The sequence below is a fragment of the Apodemus sylvaticus genome, chromosome 3 (assembly GCF_947179515.1).
Source record: "Apodemus sylvaticus chromosome 3, mApoSyl1.1, whole genome shotgun sequence".
Taxonomy (NCBI): domain Eukaryota; kingdom Metazoa; phylum Chordata; class Mammalia; order Rodentia; family Muridae; genus Apodemus; species Apodemus sylvaticus.
This window is the reverse complement of record NC_067474.1, coordinates 60,030,922-60,052,639: the sequence shown is the minus strand read 5'-3', so window position 1 is coordinate 60,052,639 and position 21,718 is coordinate 60,030,922. Positions and strand designations below refer to the sequence as shown.

Here is a 21,718-nt window from a genome sequence, read left to right as displayed (position 1 = left end):
AAATCAGTGAGATAGCTTTGTTTGAAAGGGCAGAAGTGGGGTTTCTTGCTTGTTTTGTCTCGCGGGATTTCCCTTTGAGGTAGCTGAGGACTGTCACCGTGTGGGCCATGCCTGCAGATGAGACGAGAGAGTGAAGGCAGGAAGGGGTTGGTGTAGTTCTCAGGTCTCTAACTTGAGTGGCAGGCAGGAAGACTCCCGCATCTGAGGAAACACAAGCTTAGGGAAGAGCCACAGCTCAGCCTAGCTGTGGAACAGAGGGGTTTGTGGGGCATCTACTTGTCACCAAGGCTTCCTGTGAACGTGGCGTGTGCAGCTTCAGAGCCCAGAGGAAGACAGTCTGGAGTCAAGCTGTCACCCAGCGACAGCCTTAGGTGGGCAGAGGAAGTGCCAGCCTGGCAGCTTATGCCTCACAGAATCTGGCAGAGCAAAGAAGCGGGCCTCCCCTCCGGCAGAGTCACTCAGGGGTGGATGGCCCAGGGTGAGCCAGCCTGTGGAGCCTTAACTGGGGCACCACTGTCCTTTCCCGCTGGTCAGGCTGCTGGTCAGGCAATGACATCCAGCGATGACAACCCCAGCCTCAGTGGCTCACTGGGATTCCCAGGCCCAGACATCCAGTTGTATTTGTGGTTCTGATTAATTACAACACTAGCCAAGGTATAGGTTCATGAAGGGACATTCAGGGAAGACCCAGTGTGAACATATAAAGCCTTCCCCAAGGACATAGTGCCTGAGACACACCAGGAGAGCCCACGGGACACCCCAGGCTGAACCACATAAACATTAAGTGTGCACCACACCCACGTTCTAGACAGAACGCAGAAGCCTGGAATCATGTAATAGCACAAATCACACTTTTTGTACAAATTACTTGGGCCTAATGAGACCCTACAGCAGGAGGCGAAAGGTCGGAACCTTCCCCAAGTCCCAGTTCACAGGCCCAGCCAGGGCCAGCCTCTCCAGAGAGGGAGCATCTGCGAAGCGTTCTGCCCAGGCGCCCCTAGCCTTCTTTGCTCTCAGTTAGTTCGCCACAACACATTTCAGCTTCCAGATGCCAGATTAAATTTCTCTCATCGAGTTTTAACTCACTTAATTTATGTTATTGAATCTTAATGAAATTGGCTCTCTCTAAAGAGACAAGCGGCCTGGTAACGATGGCTGCAAAGAGAACGTGGGTCAAGGGACTGAATAAGTCAGGCACAGGGACGTGACATGTGGCCTCCAAACAGGACCACAGAACGAGGCAAAAAGAACCGCACTGTTTCATCTTTCCCACGCTTTATGAAAGTACCCGCATATGTTTACAGCTGAAAGTCACTTTCTAACAGCGTGTCAACGAAAGTCCTAGGAGCCGGTCTCCTGGCGGACATACTCCCTTTAAAGCATAGAGAGGCTGTGAGGGCTTTCCTCACCAGGGCAATTACCTGACAAAAGAGACGTAAGGAAGAAGCTGTTTATTTCGGTTTATTTTGGCTCACAGTTTGAGGGTACAAACCTCACCAGAAAGCTTCTCAGGAGGGCCTGGGTTTGTTCCCATGGCGACCGTAAATCCCATCAAGTTTACAACTGAGAGGAACCATCACAGTACAGTACACTTTCATCTCTGGGATGGAGTAGCTGGACAGATGGCTTAAGGGAGGGAAAACGTCTTTGCGCCAACAGTCCCAGGAGCCTCAGTCCATCATGGTAATTAGTGTGTGACCCAACAGAGCGGCTCACCCATGTGGTGTGCGGGAAACAGAGACAGAATCAGCGGCCAGGTCTGACCTTCAAAGGCGAGCCCCTCAGGACCCACTTTCTCCATCAAGGCCCTACCTCCTAAGGGGTCCATAGCTTCCCCCAAACAGCACCAGCATCTGGGGACACAGTATCCAACACTCGAGCCTGTGGGGACAGTGCAAATCCAGAGTCACAGAGACGCCCCCCAACATAGTGTGCACTGGCTGGTGGGCCAGCTCCTGAGTGTAGATGAAGCTGCTTTGACTCTCTGGAGAAGAGACAGGTACCACAGGGAGGAGAAGGCCACCCAGGCTCAGGACACTGAGCTGGTGTTCTGGGTTGTCTGTGGGTGGTGGAGGAAATCCGCACGTGCCTCAGTTTCCTCGTGAAGCGATTTCCTCATTCTACAGGTCCCGAGCTGTCCTGGTTAGTGATGGCAGTTTGCCTTGTGCAGACTGACTCTGGGCTGGCCTCATGGTCTGTGCTGAGTGGACAGACAGATGAGTCCACTAGTGTCTGCCTGAGTGATTGCTGTGTGAGGTCCCGGTGGCTGTGACAGAGGACAGTGGATACTCCGAGTCATGAGAGAAACTCAGATCTCAGCCCCCAGAGGAACAGTCTCCCTCCCTGTTCCCCACTTTTCTTAGCATCCTTGGATTATAACGTGGGTACTACATATACACAATATAATACAGGTGACAATGTAGCCATCCCCCTCCCAAAAAAAACCGTCATCCACTGCCTGTCTGATTTTTGAGTATATGGAAGAAAACAGAGAACTGTGTTCCCACCTGTGCTGTGTCGCCCCTCACGTGTCACGTGCGTCTCTCAACAGTGGCTAGTCTGCTGCTGCCTTCCCTGGTTTAGGGGTTGGCCATGCCACTTTCTCAGCCAGTTTTTGTCTTCACAAACAGAGTGGACCAGGACACCCGTGAGCCCCAGTGCTGGAAAGGCGGGAGCCAGGCACAGCACATCACTTAGGGTCGGGGTCATAGGAGCTGCACTTGGAGGCCAAGGCTCACCGGAGGCATCCAGGCCAGCCAGTAGAGGGAGTATCTCACTGTCATTATAGTCTTGGCAGAAAGTGGGTGTCCTAGAGGCCCCAGGGTAGCTATCAGATGGTGGCCATCCTGTCTCAATCGCTAGGAACCCAGGGCTCCTTTAGACTGGCTGTTCTTACCAGTCAGGAGCCGGGACTGGTAACCAAGGTAACCTCAGTCATGGGGAGCAGGGAGGAGCAAGGTAGAACCTTAGTCCTGAGCAGGGCCTCAAAGTCAGTCAAAGCATGAGACTAGCACCCACATATGGGAAGGGAAGAGAACAGAATAGGAGGGACCAAAAGAGAGGGTGTCCATCTCCCACCTTCCTAGAAGCCACTCAACAGTACAGGAATGTCTGTGTCTTGCTGAGTGGGCAGACTGCTTTGAGCCGGGGGCCTGTTAGAGGCACAATTTCAAGCTTATTGTCCCCTACGCCTAGTGCCCAGGACCCAGTGGGTGACAAGTGGTACTAGCTGTCTATAGGATCAGAATCTGACTTCCAAAGAACACACAGCAGCATCTGTCCCCAGCACTAGGTTCTGCTTGCCGGGTGGTCAGTCATCTGGGAGATGGTAACTCCCCTGTGTTGCTGTGGCTTCTAGGTCCGGACCTGGATTCTCACCGTGGGCTACACAACTGCCTTTGGGGCCATGTTTGCAAAGACTTGGAGGGTCCACGCCATCTTCAAAAATGTGAAGATGAAGAAGAAGGTAATTAATTAGAGGCCCTGTGCTTCAGGTCACTGTGTTTCACTCTGCTTTTTTTTTTTTTTTTTTTTTTTTTTTTTTTTTTTTTTTTGCATATGATGGGCATTGTACACCTACTATGTGCTGGGATACTGAGCAACTTAGTGGAAATTCAAGGGAAACCCAGTTCTTACCTCCTGTGACTCAGCTTCCCAAGGAATCAGGTCACCAAACCTTTACATCCCACAGAGGCAGGAGCTGTTTAGGGACATGGAGGGTGTTCTGGGTTGCAAAATGCTCAGGGGAGGCTTCCTGTAAGAAGTGCCATCTATGCTGGGACCCGGGGATACGGGGGAGTTATCAGACCTATCTCAGGTGACGGTGGGTGGTCTCAAAGATGAAAGGTTTCACACAGCCAGGATCTGGAGTCCATATAATTAGGGTACAAGAAGAGGTGGAGGGGAAATCAGAATGACGTCAGGAAATCAAAACTGCACCTTAGGCATAATGGAGACCCCTCTGAAATCCAGGAAGGCAGCAGGGCTGAGAGCTGACTTAATGAAGGGGCTCTCGAAGCCTACACTAGAGGACAGAGGCTCTGCCTCCAGGCAGGTAGCGAGTGTTTGTCCCACGTTGTGGGTAACCTCGATGCCCACCAGGCACGAGTCTGAGCATCTGGCCATAGCGGTGTTTCCATCCTGTTCCTTAAAGTCCTCTTGCAGTCCTGCATTGGGCTTGCTGCAGGCGGAATTAAATAGACTTTGTCTCCTGTTGCCACTCCCTCTCCTGCCTGGGACCTGTGGCACCCTTCATCCTCAGAGCCCACCCCCACTGCCAGAGCTGCTTTCTAAGCTGCAGTCTACACCCTAACCAGACAGAACTGGGTCCAGCTACTCCTGACCCCCATCTGTCAGACACCAGGTTACCTCAGACAGGTGCAGACTGCTCTTAGAGAGAGGGGCATGGTGCTGGCACCCTTTCCTGTGCCTCTCCATCCCTCTGTCCCCACAGGACGTTTGACAGTTCTCCTCTATGGGATGAAAGTGGCCTGGTCCTGGCTGTGAGTTCCAGTCCAGTGGGAGATTCTGAACACTAAGAGGTCATCCATCCCAGTTTGCTTGAGACCAAAGCTCTGAGGTCATGGTTGAGCATCAGTAGTTTGTAGACCTTCCCAAGTGATACAGCTGTCCCTCAGCATACTCTGGGCACCAGGCTCAGAATCACACACACACACACACACCACCACCACCACCACCACCACCACCACTACCACCATCACCACCACCACCAAATCAACCAAGTCCACAAGTGCTTGGGACCTTTTGTATAATACATGGAATATTCATCAATTGCCCAATCCATCCTCTCATGCACCTTCAATCATCTCTAGACTGTTGACAATAGCTAACGCAATGCAAATGGTGTTAAACAGTTGTTATTCTGTATCTATTGTTATAAGTCTTTATGAAAGAAGATGGTTTGTATCTTCTCGGTACAGATGGAAGCACACAGGCTGACTGGTGACCTGCTTTGGTTGGTGGAATCTGTAGATGTAGCAGCACAAAACGAAGGACCACTGTGCTGATCTCCAGCCAGAGCAAAAGCCCTCTAGCCTGTCTTGGGGCTGTCCAGCGTGGGCTGTGCTTGCCTGAGAGCCTCAGGATTGCAGGCTCCTGGGCCTAGCCAGCCCTAAGGAAGCAGAGTGCTGGTGTAGTCCCAGCCGCCATGCTCGCACCAGCCCTGCCTAGAGCTGAGGGGTGCTTGCCCCAGCCCTCCTGCTCTACAGCTCCGCTGTGAGCTAATCTACCATTAACACAGCATGGTTCTGGTCTGGAAGAACCACCGCTTTTGCTGTATGTGCTCCTCTGTGGGTTGTCCACATCGACACCCACAGCCAAGAGCTGGCCGCCATGTTTCCTTAGGTAACTGCAGAACAAGAACACACCAACCGACAGCAGCCCACTGAACATGTCAGGGGGAAAGCTCCATGCACATCCCCAAGGCATAGAGATGGGATGTCATCTCCAGAAACCACAAGCTCAGGTCACGTCTGAGGTACTGCTGAGAGTCAGAGCCCAAAGCAGGATGCGCTCCATTGAGTGAAAATCGAGCGGGCTTTGGTGGAGACAGCACAGGCAGGAGGAGGGGCTTCTTTGACACACAGGGCCCTCATCACCTTTTTTTTTATTCGATATATTTTTTATTTACATTTCAAATGATTTCCCCTTTTCTGGCCCCGCACTCCCCGAAAGTCACATAAGCCCCCTTCCCTCCCCCTGTTCTCCCACCCACCCCTTCCCACTTCCCTGTTCTGGTTTTGCCCTATACTGCTACACTGTCTTTCCAGAAGCAGGGGCCACTCCTCCGTTCTTCTTGTACCTCATTTGATGTGTGGATTATGTTTTGGGTATTCCAGTTTTCTAGACTAATATCCACTTATTAGTGAGTGCATACCATGATTGATCTTTTGAGTCTGGGTTACCTCACTTAGTATGATGTTCTCCAGGTCCATTCATTTGTCTAAGAATTTCATTAATTCATTGTTTCTAATGGCTGAATAGTACTCCATGTGTAGATATACCACATTTTTTGCATCCATTCTTCTGTTGAGAGATACCTGGGTTCTTTCCAGCTTCTGGCTATTATAAACAGGCCTGCTATGAACATAGTGGAGCATGTATCCTTATTACATGCTGGGGAATCCTCTGGGTATATTCCCAGGAGTGGTATAGCAGGATCCTCCGGAAGTGACATCATCACCTTTTTTTATTCTTTTTTTAATTTTGGAGGTACTTTTTCTGTTACTTTTTTCTGCTAAGAAAATGATAATGATGTCGGGAGCAGTGGAGGAAACACGGGGCCCTCGGGAGGGTGGAGTTAGATGAAGGAGGAACACGCAGTAATTGCTTCCTCAGAGACCTGGAGGACAACTTTGGGAAAAGCAGTAGGGAAAGTAACGTCAAGGGTGTCAAGAGTCACAGACAGGAAAGGGATGAGCTTCCTGGACAAGAGTGAAGACAGTTTTCCTGTGGGGAGGAGACCGATGACGTAAGGGGCACCCAGCCATCAGGTTAGCGATTTCAAAAGCCAGTAAAACCCAGGGTGTGGTGGCTCCTGCCTGTAACCCTAACACTTGGATGCCGAGTCAGGACCATTGCTGTGTGACTATAAAGCCAGGAATGGGCTAAATACTGAGTTCAAGTACTACCTAGGCTAAGGAGTGAGACCTTGTCACAAAATGACAAACCAAAAAAGCTAATTCAACAAAACAGGCCTTGCTCATGTAAAAGCCCAACCTATGGGGGAAAGAAAAACCAAAGTCATTGAAGCCAATGCTGCCTGCCCTTCAACGTGACCTGGCTCCCCCCTGCATGCTTGATCTGTCACTGAGGGGAGTGTCTACCTTACCCTCTTCTGCCCACTCCAGGAGTCAGCAGCAGCCCAGAGCAACCTCTCTGAGGACATCACACCATAGTGCTCTTCATCATCCTTAACCCTTTCCACAACAGAACCAAGCCTGGTTCTTGTCCCCAGACACATGCATGGCACCTTTGTTTGTTTTGTTGTTTGGCCTTCATCAACCATCCACCTCCAAACGCAAGCCACGACCCCGCACTCATTCACCCTCAGCCCCGTTCCTTTCTGTAGCCCGGGACCACCTTCTACTGTGCTTCTCTCTGAGTCTGACACTGGGCAATCTCACATAAATTGAATCACACAGTGCATTGTATATAACTGGCTCATTTTATTAGGCTTCTGTTGAGTCTGGATTCTGTTTTGAAGCCCACTTAATTTTCATCTAACAACACATACACCAGAATTTCATAAACATAAAAATCCAATCCTGTGCCTTTTTCATTACAATCTTCCTGTACCCAGCTTTCTCTCTGAGCACTCCTGTCCCCTCCCCATCCAGGGTGGTGGGCCCTCCCCAAACATACATACAGCTTTCACCTAACACGACCCCGTCATTATAAGAAGGAAGCTTATTAAAGACACATGGTGACTTCACGTTCCAAATCCGGGGTTTTTATAGCATGTTACTATTTTTCTAAAGACCAATTGTAAAGTCTTAAATTGAAAAACATATTACATGCAGCCTTCCTTCTGCCTCGCACTGAGCAAAATGAAGTGTGGAGAGAGAGCAATCAGTCAGGGGAGGGCCCCTCTGCTCTGGGGCAGATGTTTTCTGAGGAGGAAGAGGTCTTAGCTCTGTCTCCAACAAAATAACACAACAAAGCGTCTAAGGTCATTCTGCAGACGGTCACCCGGTTCACCTGAGCAGCTGCCTGGACAGCTCAGCTGTGAGAGACCAGGGTAGAAGTGCAGTGTGAGGGCCCCGGGGCCCCTCCGTACTGTTCTTCCTGGAAGGGCTCACTTTGGAGCAGAGAGTCGACCCTACTAGATCAGTCAGGACCACTCCAAACTCAGAAGTCAAGACTGCTGTGGTGGCACATTTGTTCCAGCTTCAGGGTAACTGAGGTTGTAGAATCTCACGTTCAACACCACTCTTAGCTATAGAACAAGACTTTGTCTCAAAAAATTTAAATTTGAAGACTTTTTTTGTGGTTTTGTTAAACAAGTGATCAACCAAGTTTATTTTGTAAAGAACCAGTGGTAAAGGCTTGAATGTTTGTGGGCCCTGCTGTCTCGTTTGTAGGGACTCTTCTCCACTTGATAAATGAAATCAGCGGGGAACAGATGTATACATGAATGGGTGGGATTGAATTCCATAAAACATTTACCGGCAGACACAAGTGGCAAGCAAACTGCAGGGTTCTCCAGCTCCTGCACAGGACAGCAGTAAGAAGGGCCATTTCAAAAGCGAGCCAGCTTCTGCCTCTACTGGGCAGTTGCTGCGAGCCAGACTGTGCACATCTATTGTGAAATGTATGCTTATCACCCCATGTCATAGATGAGGGAAGCAGGTCAGAGGGACAGGGGACACAGCCAAGATCACAAATATTCTATGGCAGACTTAGACACCATTCTATAACCAAATCCTTGGACATGGCTGGTGTCCTGATGCTATCCAGAAAGACTGTGGTGTTGTGAGCCACTGGGTCAGACAAGGCAGCGGTGATGATGTCAGGAGTGCCGGCAGAAGCCAGAGCATTGGGCAGCTTCTGAGAGAAATCTAAGAGGACGGAGGAGAGAAGCCAGGTGTGTGATCACTGAGAGGTGTTCTGGGGGCTTGGCATATTTCCAGCTCCACCCTGTTTTCCTTTCTTGGGATGTTTTTCAAGATTGATTGATTGATTGCTTGATTGATCAATCTATTTATTTATTGCATATGAGTCCACCGTAACTGTCTTCAGACACACCAGAAGAGGGCATCGGATCTCATTACAGCTAGTTGTGAGCCACCATGTGGCTGCTGGGAATTGAACTCAGGACCTCCAGAAGAGCAGTCAGTGCTCTTAACCACTGAGCCTTCTCTCCAGCCTCTTTGGATCGTTTTGAGTCACTTTTCTTTGACACTTAGGTTGTGACATCTGCTCAATCTCTCACTATTATGTCCTCCCCACTCTAATGAGTGCTCCCCCAGGGTGGAATTCTGTGTTCACTGCTACATTCCCTGTGTCTAAGACAGGGGTTGACTACATGTTAGCACTCAATACATATTTCCAAAAAGAATAATAAATGTCCTCGTCTTATATTCTCAGGGCCTTCCCACCATGGATTGGTAGAGCTAATAGATCTGAGCTGTAATATCACACTTTTCCCCTAGGTGTCACTGTCCTACACACAAACGCCACCACTAACACTCAAACCTGGAGTAATGGTTGCCAGATTCCATTCCTTGACCCCACACTCGGTGTTTTCCCAAGTCCATCTCATTTGATCCTAATACCAATGGTGTCACTTGAGGGTCCATTGACCCCCTTTATCAAGGAGGAAACAGAAGATCAGCAAAGTTAAGTGTTTGGCAACACCTCAGGTTAGAAGGAAGTCTTTGTTCGTCCCTTTATACCACCGTCAGAGAATGAAACACAAGCCCCCTTCCTTCTTCTCTGTCCCTCTGTCCCTCTGGGTGTCACTACACAGGCAGCAAGAAAGGGAGCTAGGATCCACACCGGACCCACTGTCCAGGGTCATCCCCAACTTCTTCCTTGAGCCTTTTGGGGAAAGGGTTTGCCCTTCTGCCCAGATCAGAGGGGTCTCTGGTCGTCTAGGGTTGGCTGAGCTCACACAAGCATGCCAGAGGCATGGAGCCCTGGGAAGCTGCCTGGGCTCACACTAGTCAGAAAGTCAGGGACACCCTGGAAAGCAAAAGCCCTGCGTGTGTGCACCCCGACTTCCAGCGTGGAGAGCAAAGACCCCTTCTTGCCTGTCCTGAGCACCAGACTCAAGCCTGGCAGGGAGTTGCCTGGCTCCCAGAGGGCAGGGGTTAATGTTCCCACAATGCCTCAGGAGTGACCAGACGCTTCTCAAAAGCTCAACATTGGGGGTGGGGCACCTAGTTCTCCACCCAGGAGAAGCTATTCTTGTGGATTTGATCGGCAGTGTACCGTTTGTTTCTTTGTATTGAGCTACAGTGGCGCCTCCTGAGTTTCTGTCTCCTCCTTTAAGAATGGCCTCAATCTTTAGAAATCATGGCTGGCCGTGTTTCCTGAGTGTATGTCTCACCTTTGTTTATTTTGCAATCAGTCTCTGCCAGGTGGACTTCACCACATTAGCTTTTATTTATGCGGTGGCTGGGGTGGGGGAACTCAATTGCAGTCTGGGAAAGTCAGGTGAGGCTTGTCACTGCCAGGGTTTGTCCCCAGGCCCCTCCTCTTTAGCAGCTGTAATGGAGTGGAGGCAGGAAGACCAGAAGGTTGATCTCACTCCCAGCAACACAGAGAGGTGGAAGCCAGCTTAGGATACAGGAGAGCATGCTGGGAAGAGAAGGGAGGAAGGAGGGGGTGGAGAGAGAGAGAGAGGAGAAAGAGGAAAAGGGAGAAGGGGAGGGGGCATCAGACAGTAAAGATGGATGCTTCACACTGAAGACCTGGAAGGTGGAAACCACCGTTGAGCAGAGATTATACACAGCCACATTCCAACAAGTGCAAGCGTGTGCTGTGGGGCTGGTTGGACGGCGCTCAGGGAAGCCAAGCAAAGATGCGAGCAAGCGAGCAAGGAAGCAGTGAGCGAGGCTCACCCTGTCTGAGCCGCTCTCTCATGTCCACCCCCCTTTGCTCTTTGCCTCTGCAGATCATCAAAGACCAGAAGCTGCTTGTGATTGTGGGGGGCATGCTGCTGATCGACCTGTGCATCCTCATCTGTTGGCAGGCTGTGGACCCCCTGCGGAGGACGGTGGAGAGGTACAGCATGGAGGTGAGAGGCCAGGAGGGGGAGGCGGGCGACATGGCGGGGGACATCCGGACATCAGGGTGGCAGGGCCCCCCGCCAGCTCTGTCCCATGAGGCTTCCTCCTAAACTCCACCTCCTTCCATTTGAGACAAAGGTTACTTCAGGAAGGGCAAATAGAAGGCACCATGGAACAACTTGATATCATATTAATGAATGCCAGATTAAGGGAGGAGGTTGGACTCCTTGAAGGAGGATACCGTCGTAACCGGGTAGGCGCCAATGTGCGATGTATGTGCTCACCCGAGTGAGAAGTGACACCGCCTGTGTCCCACCTGTGAAGCAGGAAACACGCACCAAGAGGCCGTACTTACCGTATGATATTCAGGGCACCAAGAGGCCGTACTTACCGTATGATATTCAGGGCACCAAGAGGCCATACTTACTGTATGATGTTCAGGGCAATGAGCGATGGATTTCTTTCCATACATACCATACTGGGCATTGTTGTTAGGATAAAGAACCTTACAGAAAAGTCCTTCAACGTATACATTGTGAACCAGGCATGGCAGCCCAGGTTTGAAATCTCAACACATCAGAGGTGAAGACAGGGCATCCAAGGTCAAGACTATATGTGGAGACCCTGTATCAGGTTTGAACTATCGTGTACAAATCCTTGCACTGGCCTTTGTGGGGTACCCCAGTTTAGGGAGCCTGAAACCCGCCCCCCCCCCGTGTCTTCTCTCTCTCTCTCTCTCTCTCTCTCTCTCTCTCTCTCTCTCTCTCTCTCCTCACACCAGTGTGCTTGGCTTTGTGAGGTGCTGACTGGCAGGTGGTATTTACTGTCATGTCAGTGTAGCAAATTCCAGAAGACCCTGAGAGTCGCCACTCCCCTTGCTCCATTATCAGGGGAATCTTTATTCACAGGATGTCATGTGTGTTCTTAAACTAAACCAGAAGTAGAGGCTTTGTGAGCTGGGGGACAGAGGCTTATGTCATTCAAGCAAATAAGATGCCCAGCCACACTTAGGTGGAGACAGCCCGAGGCTTTATTCAACCCAGTGAGGAATCGTGCAATGAGAACATCACTTAGGCAAGAGACGGAGATCTCCTCGTTCTGCATGCACCTTGGGAAGATGCAGGAAGGACAGAAATGGCAGCAGAGGTGGCCAAGGCCAATTGTGCCTGTGGGTCAAAGGGACAGCCGCCACCGAGTCATGCAGTCAGACAGGCTCTTCCTGTCGTGTATAGAGACACATCTGGGAGGTGCTCATCAGGCATAATTGACAAAAGAACACGATCCGTGCCCTGTGGGCTTCCTCACCCACCCCTCAGGACCGAGAGTGAGAAAGAGTTGTCCCTGGGTAATGATGCTGGTGATCATAGCTGGTGCCATGCGTTATCTAATTTTCACTATGATTCTGGAAAAGTCTGAGCTGTGCTTAACTTCATTCTCCTGGTAAGAAAGCAAAAACCCAGTAGTCTGTATGTATCCTAGCAGGCGAGTGGCCGTACCCTGGAACACCTGGACAGTTCTTTGCCTTAGAGATTTGGTCAATGGCCATGTGTCTGTGAACATGGGATGGGGGCCAGAACATGCCCACCCCATCCCACATACTCAGGCAATAGGCCAGGGAAGGCAGCAGGCCCAGGAAAGCAGGGTAAGAGAGGGGGGAGAGCCCAGGGAAGGCCATTGAAGACCAGGCCCAGGGTGTCCCAGAGACACCCTAAAGGCTGTGTTGTTCCTGTGTAGAGTGGTGTGAGGAAGATGGTCCAGGGGTCCCAGGGCTAAGGCTGGGGCAGGACAAACCTACAGGGCTGGAGTCAGCCGGAGCCGGAAGTGTGTCCCCAGGAGCATCCAGACAAAATCTTTTTCATGCCACCTGCCCTGTTGCCCACCGGGGTCTCTCTGCCCTCCTTCCTGTCCTGAGCACGGTCGCTGTCAGAGGCTCTGATGCATCCCAGACCTGCGGGGATACTGCTGCCAACATAGATGAGGAAAACTGAGTCTGGGAGGGAGAAAATGCTACCCGGGGCCATCCAGCTTTGCCCAGGCAAAGTCCAGGCTGGCTCTGTTCCCCCACCACTCCATCCCTGCCCCTGATCCCGCCCCTGGTACCTGCTGAGACGTCTCTCACACCTCTTTCTGGGACATTCCTCTTTTTCTGCTTTTCTTTGGGAGGGGTCTTGCCCTGTGTTGTCTGTTGCCATGGTAGCAGAGCCCTTTGATGTGTCAACCCACAGCAGGGTCCCTACAGTTTCCTACTGAAAGATACTAAGCTGTCCAGAGATTTCTCCAGGGACTCCCTGCCAGCTACAGTGCTCTGTGGTAATACAATGTATCCATAGGGTGGCTGAAATCTCACTGAAGGGGCAAATTTTTCAGGTCAACCAGGAAGAGACTCTGAGCGGAAGGGAGTTGATTGAAGGCCTTTGTAGTGTGTCCCTTTCCCCTCCCCTCTCCCACAGCCGCACCACCTAGGTTTGCTCTGGGCTCTCTAAAACCACTAGGATACCAGAAGCCTCGTTCTGTTGCTACCTGCCTACTTCTGGAATCTTCTCTACCAAATAAATGGCTTGAGCTTCAACACCAGGCTCATTTATCACACAGCTGTGTCACTCAGTGCCCTGGCCCCATCACACCTGAGCTGTCTTCCCTCCCCGGCCTTCCAGCATCCTCCTCATTCAGAACTCTGCCTGCTCTAGCCTCCTAGGACAGGACGAGCTAGCCCCGAACTGCCCAGCTGAGCACCTGAAGACATCCTCCATGGGGACACAGAATTCAAAACCACCAACCTTGACCCCAGAGTACGCACAGGCTATCTGGGAGTGGCCTAAGCTCACAAGCCAACCTGCACGGGCCTTTAGGTTGGAAGAGGAAAGAGAAAGGACACAGGCTAGAGAGTGACAGGGGTGGCCTGGGAGCACTTCTTCCCTGGAGACTTCACTTAGGACCTGAGGAAATAAAACACCCCACAGTCCTGTAGAAAGTGGCCTGCCTGATCCGCCTTCATTTTTATGTAATAAATATTGATGTCACTCCTGTCACATGCCAGGAAACCTTCCTGAATGTGCTATAAATATGAAGTCACTCAGTTGAAAGCTTATAACAGCCCTCTGAGGAGTGAGCATATATTTTTCTCTACTTGGCAGATGAGAAAGCTACAGCATGCACAGAGAGGTTCAGTGACTTGCCCACAGCCGCACAGCCAGGGAGACATACAGATTGTTTTCCAAGTAGGGTTCTCTGCTTTCAGCCCAGCTGTCCCTGCTCGCAGATGGAAAGGATGCCGTGGAGATCCAAATTCTTCTTTATCTCTCTTCTAAAACTGCACACAACACCCCTCAGAGAAGGCTGAGAGTTAGGCCTCTGTGCCTGCCATCCAGCCCCTGGCCTCCCTGTGTACCCCAGACGGACACAAATCATTATCTATGGTATCTATCCATTAACTGGACTCTAGAAAGGCCTCCTAGGGTCGGGAAAAGCTTCTTAGGTGAACACTGAGGAGACCTGGCAATGGAGGAGGTGGGAAGGGCCCGGGGAACTGCACTGGGGAAGAGAGCCCATCAGCCTGGCCAGATGCCAGAGAGCACGGAGCTGCAGGAGGCGGTATACAGCAGGATGCTGGACATACTGCTCCAGCCTCGAGACGTGAGTTGCTGGCGCTTGCTGGCCAACCTGGCTGGTTGAATTGGATACCTGCAGGTTCAGTGAGAAACTCGGCTTCACAAAATAAGATGGAGAGTGACCCTCATGAACACACATATGCACACACACACACATGCATGCATACACACATAGACATACATATACACTCACACACACATGCGCTCACACACATGGACACACATATACACACGTACACACATGCACATACACAAAAACATACAAACACATGCATATACATACAGGCATGCACACATATGCACACACACATGCATGCATACACACACACACACACATGCACACACACTATCACACACATACATGCGCACATGTATACAACAGCAGCTAGGCATAGATGAAACTCAAAGCAGTTTTTCCCATACTTCAAGTTCAATGATGGAAGCTATGCAGTACACGTTAAGGATCCATAAAAGTGGCGACACAGTTTTAAAATAAATAAAGGGAAGGCTGTTCTCTGAAATCCAAGATCATGGTTACCTCTGGGGTGGAAGTAAAAGGATGTCACTGGGAAGGGCACATCCATGGAAGGTTCCAGCAAGGTCACACCTCATCTTTTTCAGACATATTTTATCTACTTTTCGGAAGTTTGGGTGCATCACTTTAGAATACTCAGCACATCATCTGTAGCTAAGGTCAGTTTTAGGTTTACAGAAAACTGTGAACTTCCACAAGTGTGCCATGTTTCTTGTACCCTCCCGGCCCCACACGTGGTCCTCTGGCTGATATCACTGAGTTTTGTGCTTGTGTGAGGAAGAGTCTCCCTCGCCGGAGCCCTGGTGTATGATCGGGTGACAGATGCCACTGTGGGCTCTGCATGCGATGTCCCATGCACAGTCAGTCACCAATTACACCGCACAGTCTCACATCAACCACCCTCCATCCCCTCACCACAGCGCCACGCTGCTGGAGCCATCCCGTCAGTAGCTTTCTCTCACCAGCTGTTTACATACAGCAGTGGGTATTTGAGGCTCCTGCATGTCTGCTCACAGCTCAGTTTCTATTTGTGGGTGATGAGCACTCTGCTATCAAGCTGGGCCACTGTTCCTGCGTCCTCCCCACCTCTGGCAGCCATCTTAGTTGCCTCTAGATGTGACTAGGCAATGATAGCTAACGTGGCTATAAGCATTTGTGGGCATGTTTCTGTGTGGACCAAACCCACATTCTCAGTGTTGCATTAGAACTTCTGGTTCTTGTGCCTCGACACATAAAATTTAAAGCCAGGTTGGTGCACTGCCAAGTAGCTCTCTGAGTTTGTATTTGTTGAACACGGCACTAAATCCATAGTTGGAGTTGGGAGGCACTGACATGAACTGATGATGCTCAGTCTTCCTGTCTGTAATCATGAAATATGGCTGCTCCATTTCTTTAGAATGAATGTCTCCCATTTTTTTCTCCATCGGTTTTCTAGAGTTCTTCATACAGTTGCTGTAAATGAGCCAATACATTTCTATCTAAATGCTGGTTGCCAATGTAAAAGATGGTCTTTTATCCTTGTATGTTCATATATAGTGTATAAGGAATACACACACACACACATGCACACATATGGCAGCCTCTGCAGTGGCTAGAGCTGCTCACTAGCTCAGGTTTTGTGTTGATTCTCCAGAACATTCTACCTAGAAAACAACGCTGTCTGTGACACACTTCTGTGCCCACCCCCTTCTAATCTATGTTCCATTATTTGCTTTTCTTGACTTATTACATTGGCCAGGATTTCTATTGTAATATATTAAATAGAGGTATTTTTTCTTTACAACTTAAAAAGAAAACCTCTGAACCGTCTCCACCAATTGCAGTTGAATCTGCCTCTGAGGAAATGCGGGAGGGCGAGCAATGGGATGGTATAGGCCGGAGCCCAGGTTGAGAGGGACCCCGAGAGCTAAGCAGATGAGCTTAAAACTCAAAATCAAGGAGATTTTATCTCAGGAGTGAGGTGATCGCCTTTTCCATGGCTGCAGGGTGGGAACGGACGGAGACAAGAAGCTCAAAACACCAGCAGTTCAGGCGTGAGTCGGGGGGGGGGGGGAGGTAGAGCACCTGCAGGTGCAAACAGGGACACGGGAGATGTGGCGTGTGCATAGACTTAGGAAGCATATGAAACCAGACTTGGTAACTGATTGAGCCCAGTGGCTGCAGACAGAACGGCAACAAGGCCATGTCTAGATTTCTGCATGGGTGGGAGGTAGCAGGCACATCTGTGAGTCAGGGACAGAAGGAGAAGAAGGCTCGAGAAGGAACTAAGGGCCCCATCTTTGGTCATCAGTTTGAAATGCCCGAGTGCTGGAGGACCTCCTGGGCAAAGGAACCCAGAGATGTGATTCAAAGTACTAGACACACACGACGGTCGTTTCTCCAGGAGAGGGACAGGTGGAAGGTCGGCACACTAAGGCTGGGATCGTGAGGACAAGGGTGGAGCCCCAGAGACTGGGAACACGGAGAAGAAAGTTCTTCTTGGAGCACCGGAAGGACTCTGGGAGTGGTGGCCAGACGGGCAGGAGGCTACAGGGAGAGAAATGTCTATGGGGGTGGGTGGGGGTCAGAGGGACAGCTGTTCATGGTCAAAATGTGCCACCCAAATGTGAGGAAGGAAGGTATCTCGAGAGTCCCAGCAGAGGTGTCCAGCAGATGACCCAGGCTCGTGGTCCAGGCTCCTCGTGAGGTCTCAGCCCGGCCTCTGACTGTGCATGGGTAGAAAGACCGTGCTGTCTCAGACGCTCCTCCGCCTGTACACGGATGGGAAAATTGCTTGTTTCTGCAACTCATATATAGGAGGTGTTGATAAACCTGCCAAGGATGTTTAAAGCACTTGTAAAATATGATTTGGATTCTTGGCAGAAGGGAAAATAACATTTTTTTAAGTGCACTTTTAGTAATGACAGTGAGTGTTGACTATACAGTTCTGGATCTTAGGGAGAGATGTGGGGTGCAGGAGGGACCTGAGAGAGGTCAACCAGCAGATGACATCAAAGGCTCCGTGGGAAGGACTCAGCTCAGGGCACAGGGATGGAATAGTGGGACCAAGGAAGAATCCAGGGACACGGTGATGCTCAGGACCAGGGATGTGGGCGGGAGGCAGCGATGGATGCCTGGCTGGAGATGGCTGAGGTGACGGGAAGACAGTCACGGAAATTCAGTGGATTCAGATACGGAGAAGGCTGTCCCTTTGGGGAAATCACACGAGTTCTTGGAAACCAAAGGGAGAAAATGCTTCAAGAGGGAAGCTTTGATAAGCCATGCCAAGTGCTGCTTTTAGAGCAAGTAAGATGAGAACCAAGAAGTGACAGTGTGTGCACATGCACACACACACAAAGAGAGAGAGAGAGAGAGAGAGAGAGAGAGAGAGAGAGAGAGAAAGGGAGGAAGGGAGGGAGAGGCGGAGAGAGAAAGAGAGAGAGAGAGAGAGAGAGGGAGAGAGAAAGGGAGAGGCAGGGAGAGAAAGAAAGAGAGAGAGAGTTTACTTTTTCATTTGAGAAAAACAGTTTGTAATGGCTCTCCACAAAGCTCAGCCCAGCCTGTACTAGTGACGTGGAAGTAGCCGTGGCCCTGTCAAAGGGTTTTTGTCCCTTCCTTCTATGCCGGGCCACAGTCCATGCATCCATCTGACCACTCCAAGGTAGTTTTGATATGGAGAGACACAGGGGAAGCAGTCATAGTTGCTAAGTGTAAATGGTCAGTCAAGCTGCAGGGGGCCACGGCCACAGCACCCGGGGGCCACGGCCACAGCACCCGGGGCCACTGCCACAGCACCCGGGGCCACTGCCACAGCACCCGGGGGCCACTGCCACAGCACCCCGGGGCCACGGCCACAGCACCCGGGGCCACCACCAAACTTTTCCCATTTGCTTCCCAGACAAGTTACGATGAGAGCACATCTCGCATGCTGCTGCCACCTCTGGGGCTGGGGGGTGGCAGGGAGCACACATTTGCGGAAGTGGCAGCAGGCCATCCCCACAGGCCGCCCAGTCACTGGCTATCTGGAGCTCCCTATACTCGGCTTTCTGTGGCTTTCTGGCCATTCTGGCATAATGGGGTAACAGGCAGCTTGGCACTTAGGGGCACTTCAAAGTTCCCTCCACATTGTGCGGCCTCGCCATTCTGTATTCACAGAGGCAGATGGGGATTTGGATGGAATGAGGGAACTGCTCTTGGCTTATACCGGGCAATGTTTCTATGGAAACAGGTATCAGAAGACGCAAACACATGGAATCTTAAAGAATTTTAACTCTTATCTTCCACCTCCCTCTACAGCTGTCTGGGTGAAGGTGGGGGAGGAGGAATAGTGGAGCTTCCTGGGAATGGCTGGAATCTTCACGAGGCTGACCAACCTCTGAGAGCTCAAAGCACTCAGCACAATGGCAAAGGGTGGAGAGTGCTGGCCAGCCACTCCTTAGGCTGCACACAGTTGGCCTAGTGGCCCAAGGCTTCTGAGGCCTCCCGGGCAGGGGGCGGGGCGGGGGGGGGGGAGAGGGGGGCCGAGAGTCACTGCTGAAGCCACTAGCCCTGGAAAACAGGGCAGACCTCTGTCACACACAGTCATCCTAAATAGCCAGGCCTGGGTCTCAGGTCACCCAGCTGAGACATCTCAGGGCAGGCTGCCCCTTGGGAAGCTCTGACTGTGCAGTCTGCATTCCTCAAGTAGGCCAGAGGCCTCCAGAGATCTGGGGGTCGGCCTTCAATCTCACAGTCTCATTTGTCACCCCCCCCCAAAGCTAGCTAAAGTAATCCAGCCTACGGCTGCTTCTCTCCCACGTGTGCCTGTCCGCTCTACACCGCACACCCCCTTCCTGCCCCAGAGTGCCATTGTCCCCAGTGCTAAAAGATCCACCGTGAGCTGTGAGAAGTGACTTTCCCAGGAGCACGGAGCACATATGAAGTCTCGGATGCCTCGGTCCATTTCAGTCACCTCACCCTGTGCACGCCCTCATTCTGGTCCCAGCGCTGGTAATTGTCTGTGCACCTGTCCCCTTCGTCTGTGACCTCCTCAGAGGCCAAGGCCATCTGTGTGTCCCCAGCTCCCACCACTAGGGCCTGGCTCCAAGCAGGCTCTTGGTAAATATTTATCGAATAAATCACTCCCTCTGCCTGGAACCCTCTCCCCATGCCCCATATGTCCAAATTCAAACCATCTGTCTAGACCATTAAGCCAGTGTCTCAAAAAAACCTCTCTGCCGAGTTGCAATTTAACTTAATGTCAGCCTCATCTTTTTGTCAAGAGCCCACTTCTGGGGCCAACATGGCCAAAAAGAAGACGATTTGGCATCCCTAGGAAGGATGCTGGTTCTGCTGCTGACCCAAGCCCCTGAAATAAAAGTTCACCAGAGATCAAAGGAGTGTGGTGCCAGGAGTGGGTGGAGCTCACCCGTGAGCTTCAGCTTGTCTCTGCTTCCTTCCTGAGACCAGGGAGTTTTAGTGGAACAGTCACTTTGGTTTTTAAATCATTGTCATCGTCATCATTGTCATCATCACCATCATCATCACCATCATCATCATCATCATCATCTTTATTTGTGTGTATATGAATGTGTCCTCGTGTGTGCACATTTTTAGCCTTGGCTGGCATTAAGTCAGAGCCAAATCCAGAGTTCAAGGGCAGTCACCATCTTACCTGGGGTTCCTGAGGATTATCTTGCCCTTTTACGTCTGATCTTCATTTTTAAATATTCCGTTGTGTTTGGAAGATTATTGTGTATTGCTTCTAGCCTTTTGAGAGGAGAAGCAAGGTATGGATTCCAGGTTAAGTCACAAAAACTAGGACTCAGAGCTTCATCGGAGTGCCGGGATGTGTGGCATCCTGTGGCTGGATTTATAAGAGAACACATATAGGGTATTTTAGAACAACAGCTCCCCCATGACAGCATGTGCCTGCAGAATCTTGGTTTTACATTTGGGTTACTGTACTAAACCGTAGGCTTAATACTCCGAAGTACTACCCAGGAGTGGGTGTGGGTTAATATCCCTCAGGGGGCACATAAAGAGAATGGTAATGGGGATTAATCAGGGTACACTAGGTGTCTTAGTGTTTACTTAGGGTTTTACAGCTGTAACCAGGCACCATGACCAAGGCAACTCTTATAAGGACAACATTTAATCGTGGCTGGCTTACAGGTTCAGAGTTCAGTCCATTATCATCAAGGTGGGAGCATGGTGGCGTCCGGGCAGACATGGGGTAGGAGGAGTTGAGAGTTGAGCATCTTCATCTGAAGGCTGCTAGGAGAAAACTGACCCCCACATGGTTAGGAGAAGGGTCTCAAAGCCCACCCCCACAGTGACACACTTTCTCCAACAAGGCCACACCTACTCCAGCAAGGCCACACCTCCCAATAGTGCCACTCCCTGGGCCAAGCATATCCGAACCACCACACTAGGTTTTGCTGCATCACAAAAATCCCTCAGTAAATTAAAACAAACAAAAGCTTGTCACTCAGCCCAGCCCTTGCCCACTGAGAATCAAGTGTGACTTTCCCCCATGATGTTCTCCTTCTGGGACATAACTGGCAATATACCGCTGGGGCTTTTAGTTGTAGCAAAGGAAAAATGTCTCAGGCCAGGTACATGCACTGGATTTTCTCTTTAAGATTTATTTACTATTATATCTAAGTACACTGTAGTTGTCTTCAGACACACCAGAAGAGGGCATTAGATCTCCTTATGGATGGTTGTGAGCCACCATGTGGTTGCTGGGATTTGAACTCAGAGCCTTCCGAAGAGCAGTCAGTGCTCTTAACCGCTGAGCCGCCTCTCCAGCCCCCCTGTGCACTGGATTTTAAAGCTTCTGTCTGTACAGCTCATGTTACTACCACTCATTTCTTCATTTTCCATACATGCCTTGTGTCCACTCCTGAATTCAGTATGGCATTGGAGACCCTATGAGGATAAGAATACAACAGGCAGTGCTGGCTGACTGTAACGACTGTGACAGTTCCCCCATCCAGCTTTTTGTTGCTGTCACAAATAATGCCCCTGCCACTAAGAAGCAAACCCTGGAGAGCAGAGCAAGAAGAAGGACTGGTTTGCATTCTCTGTCCTATCTTCACTGACTGAGAAAGTACCTGCCTCCCGGTACACACTCAGTAAACATCAAGTTAAGGAACTGAGTGAGCCCAGCCTCGGGCCAGTCTTCTTAGAAGCTCTACAGGACAGCCTCTGAGACAGCCTCTTCTAGGCTTGCCAAATCCCCTTCCATCCAGTCAGTTCTGTCTCTACTTGCTGTCCAGATCACTCATCGCCTGACACCCTGGAGTGGGGAGCACCACAGAACAGAGCCAAAACACACGACGAGCTCACGTAGGTCAAGC

The 21,718-nt window shown here is 50.7% G+C and overlaps 1 protein-coding gene across 1 annotated transcript in view; it reads left to right on the top strand.

The window, feature by feature from the left end:
* The window catches only part of Gabbr2 (gamma-aminobutyric acid type B receptor subunit 2), a 339,984-nt gene that overhangs the window by 276,189 nt on the left and 42,077 nt on the right, over positions 1-21,718 (top strand). The window contains exons 12-13 of the mRNA XM_052176457.1: positions 3,359-3,466; positions 10,640-10,762. Of these exons, the coding sequence (XP_052032417.1) occupies positions 3,359-3,466; positions 10,640-10,762 (231 nt within the window). The remainder of the gene's footprint in view (positions 1-3,358; positions 3,467-10,639; positions 10,763-21,718) is intronic.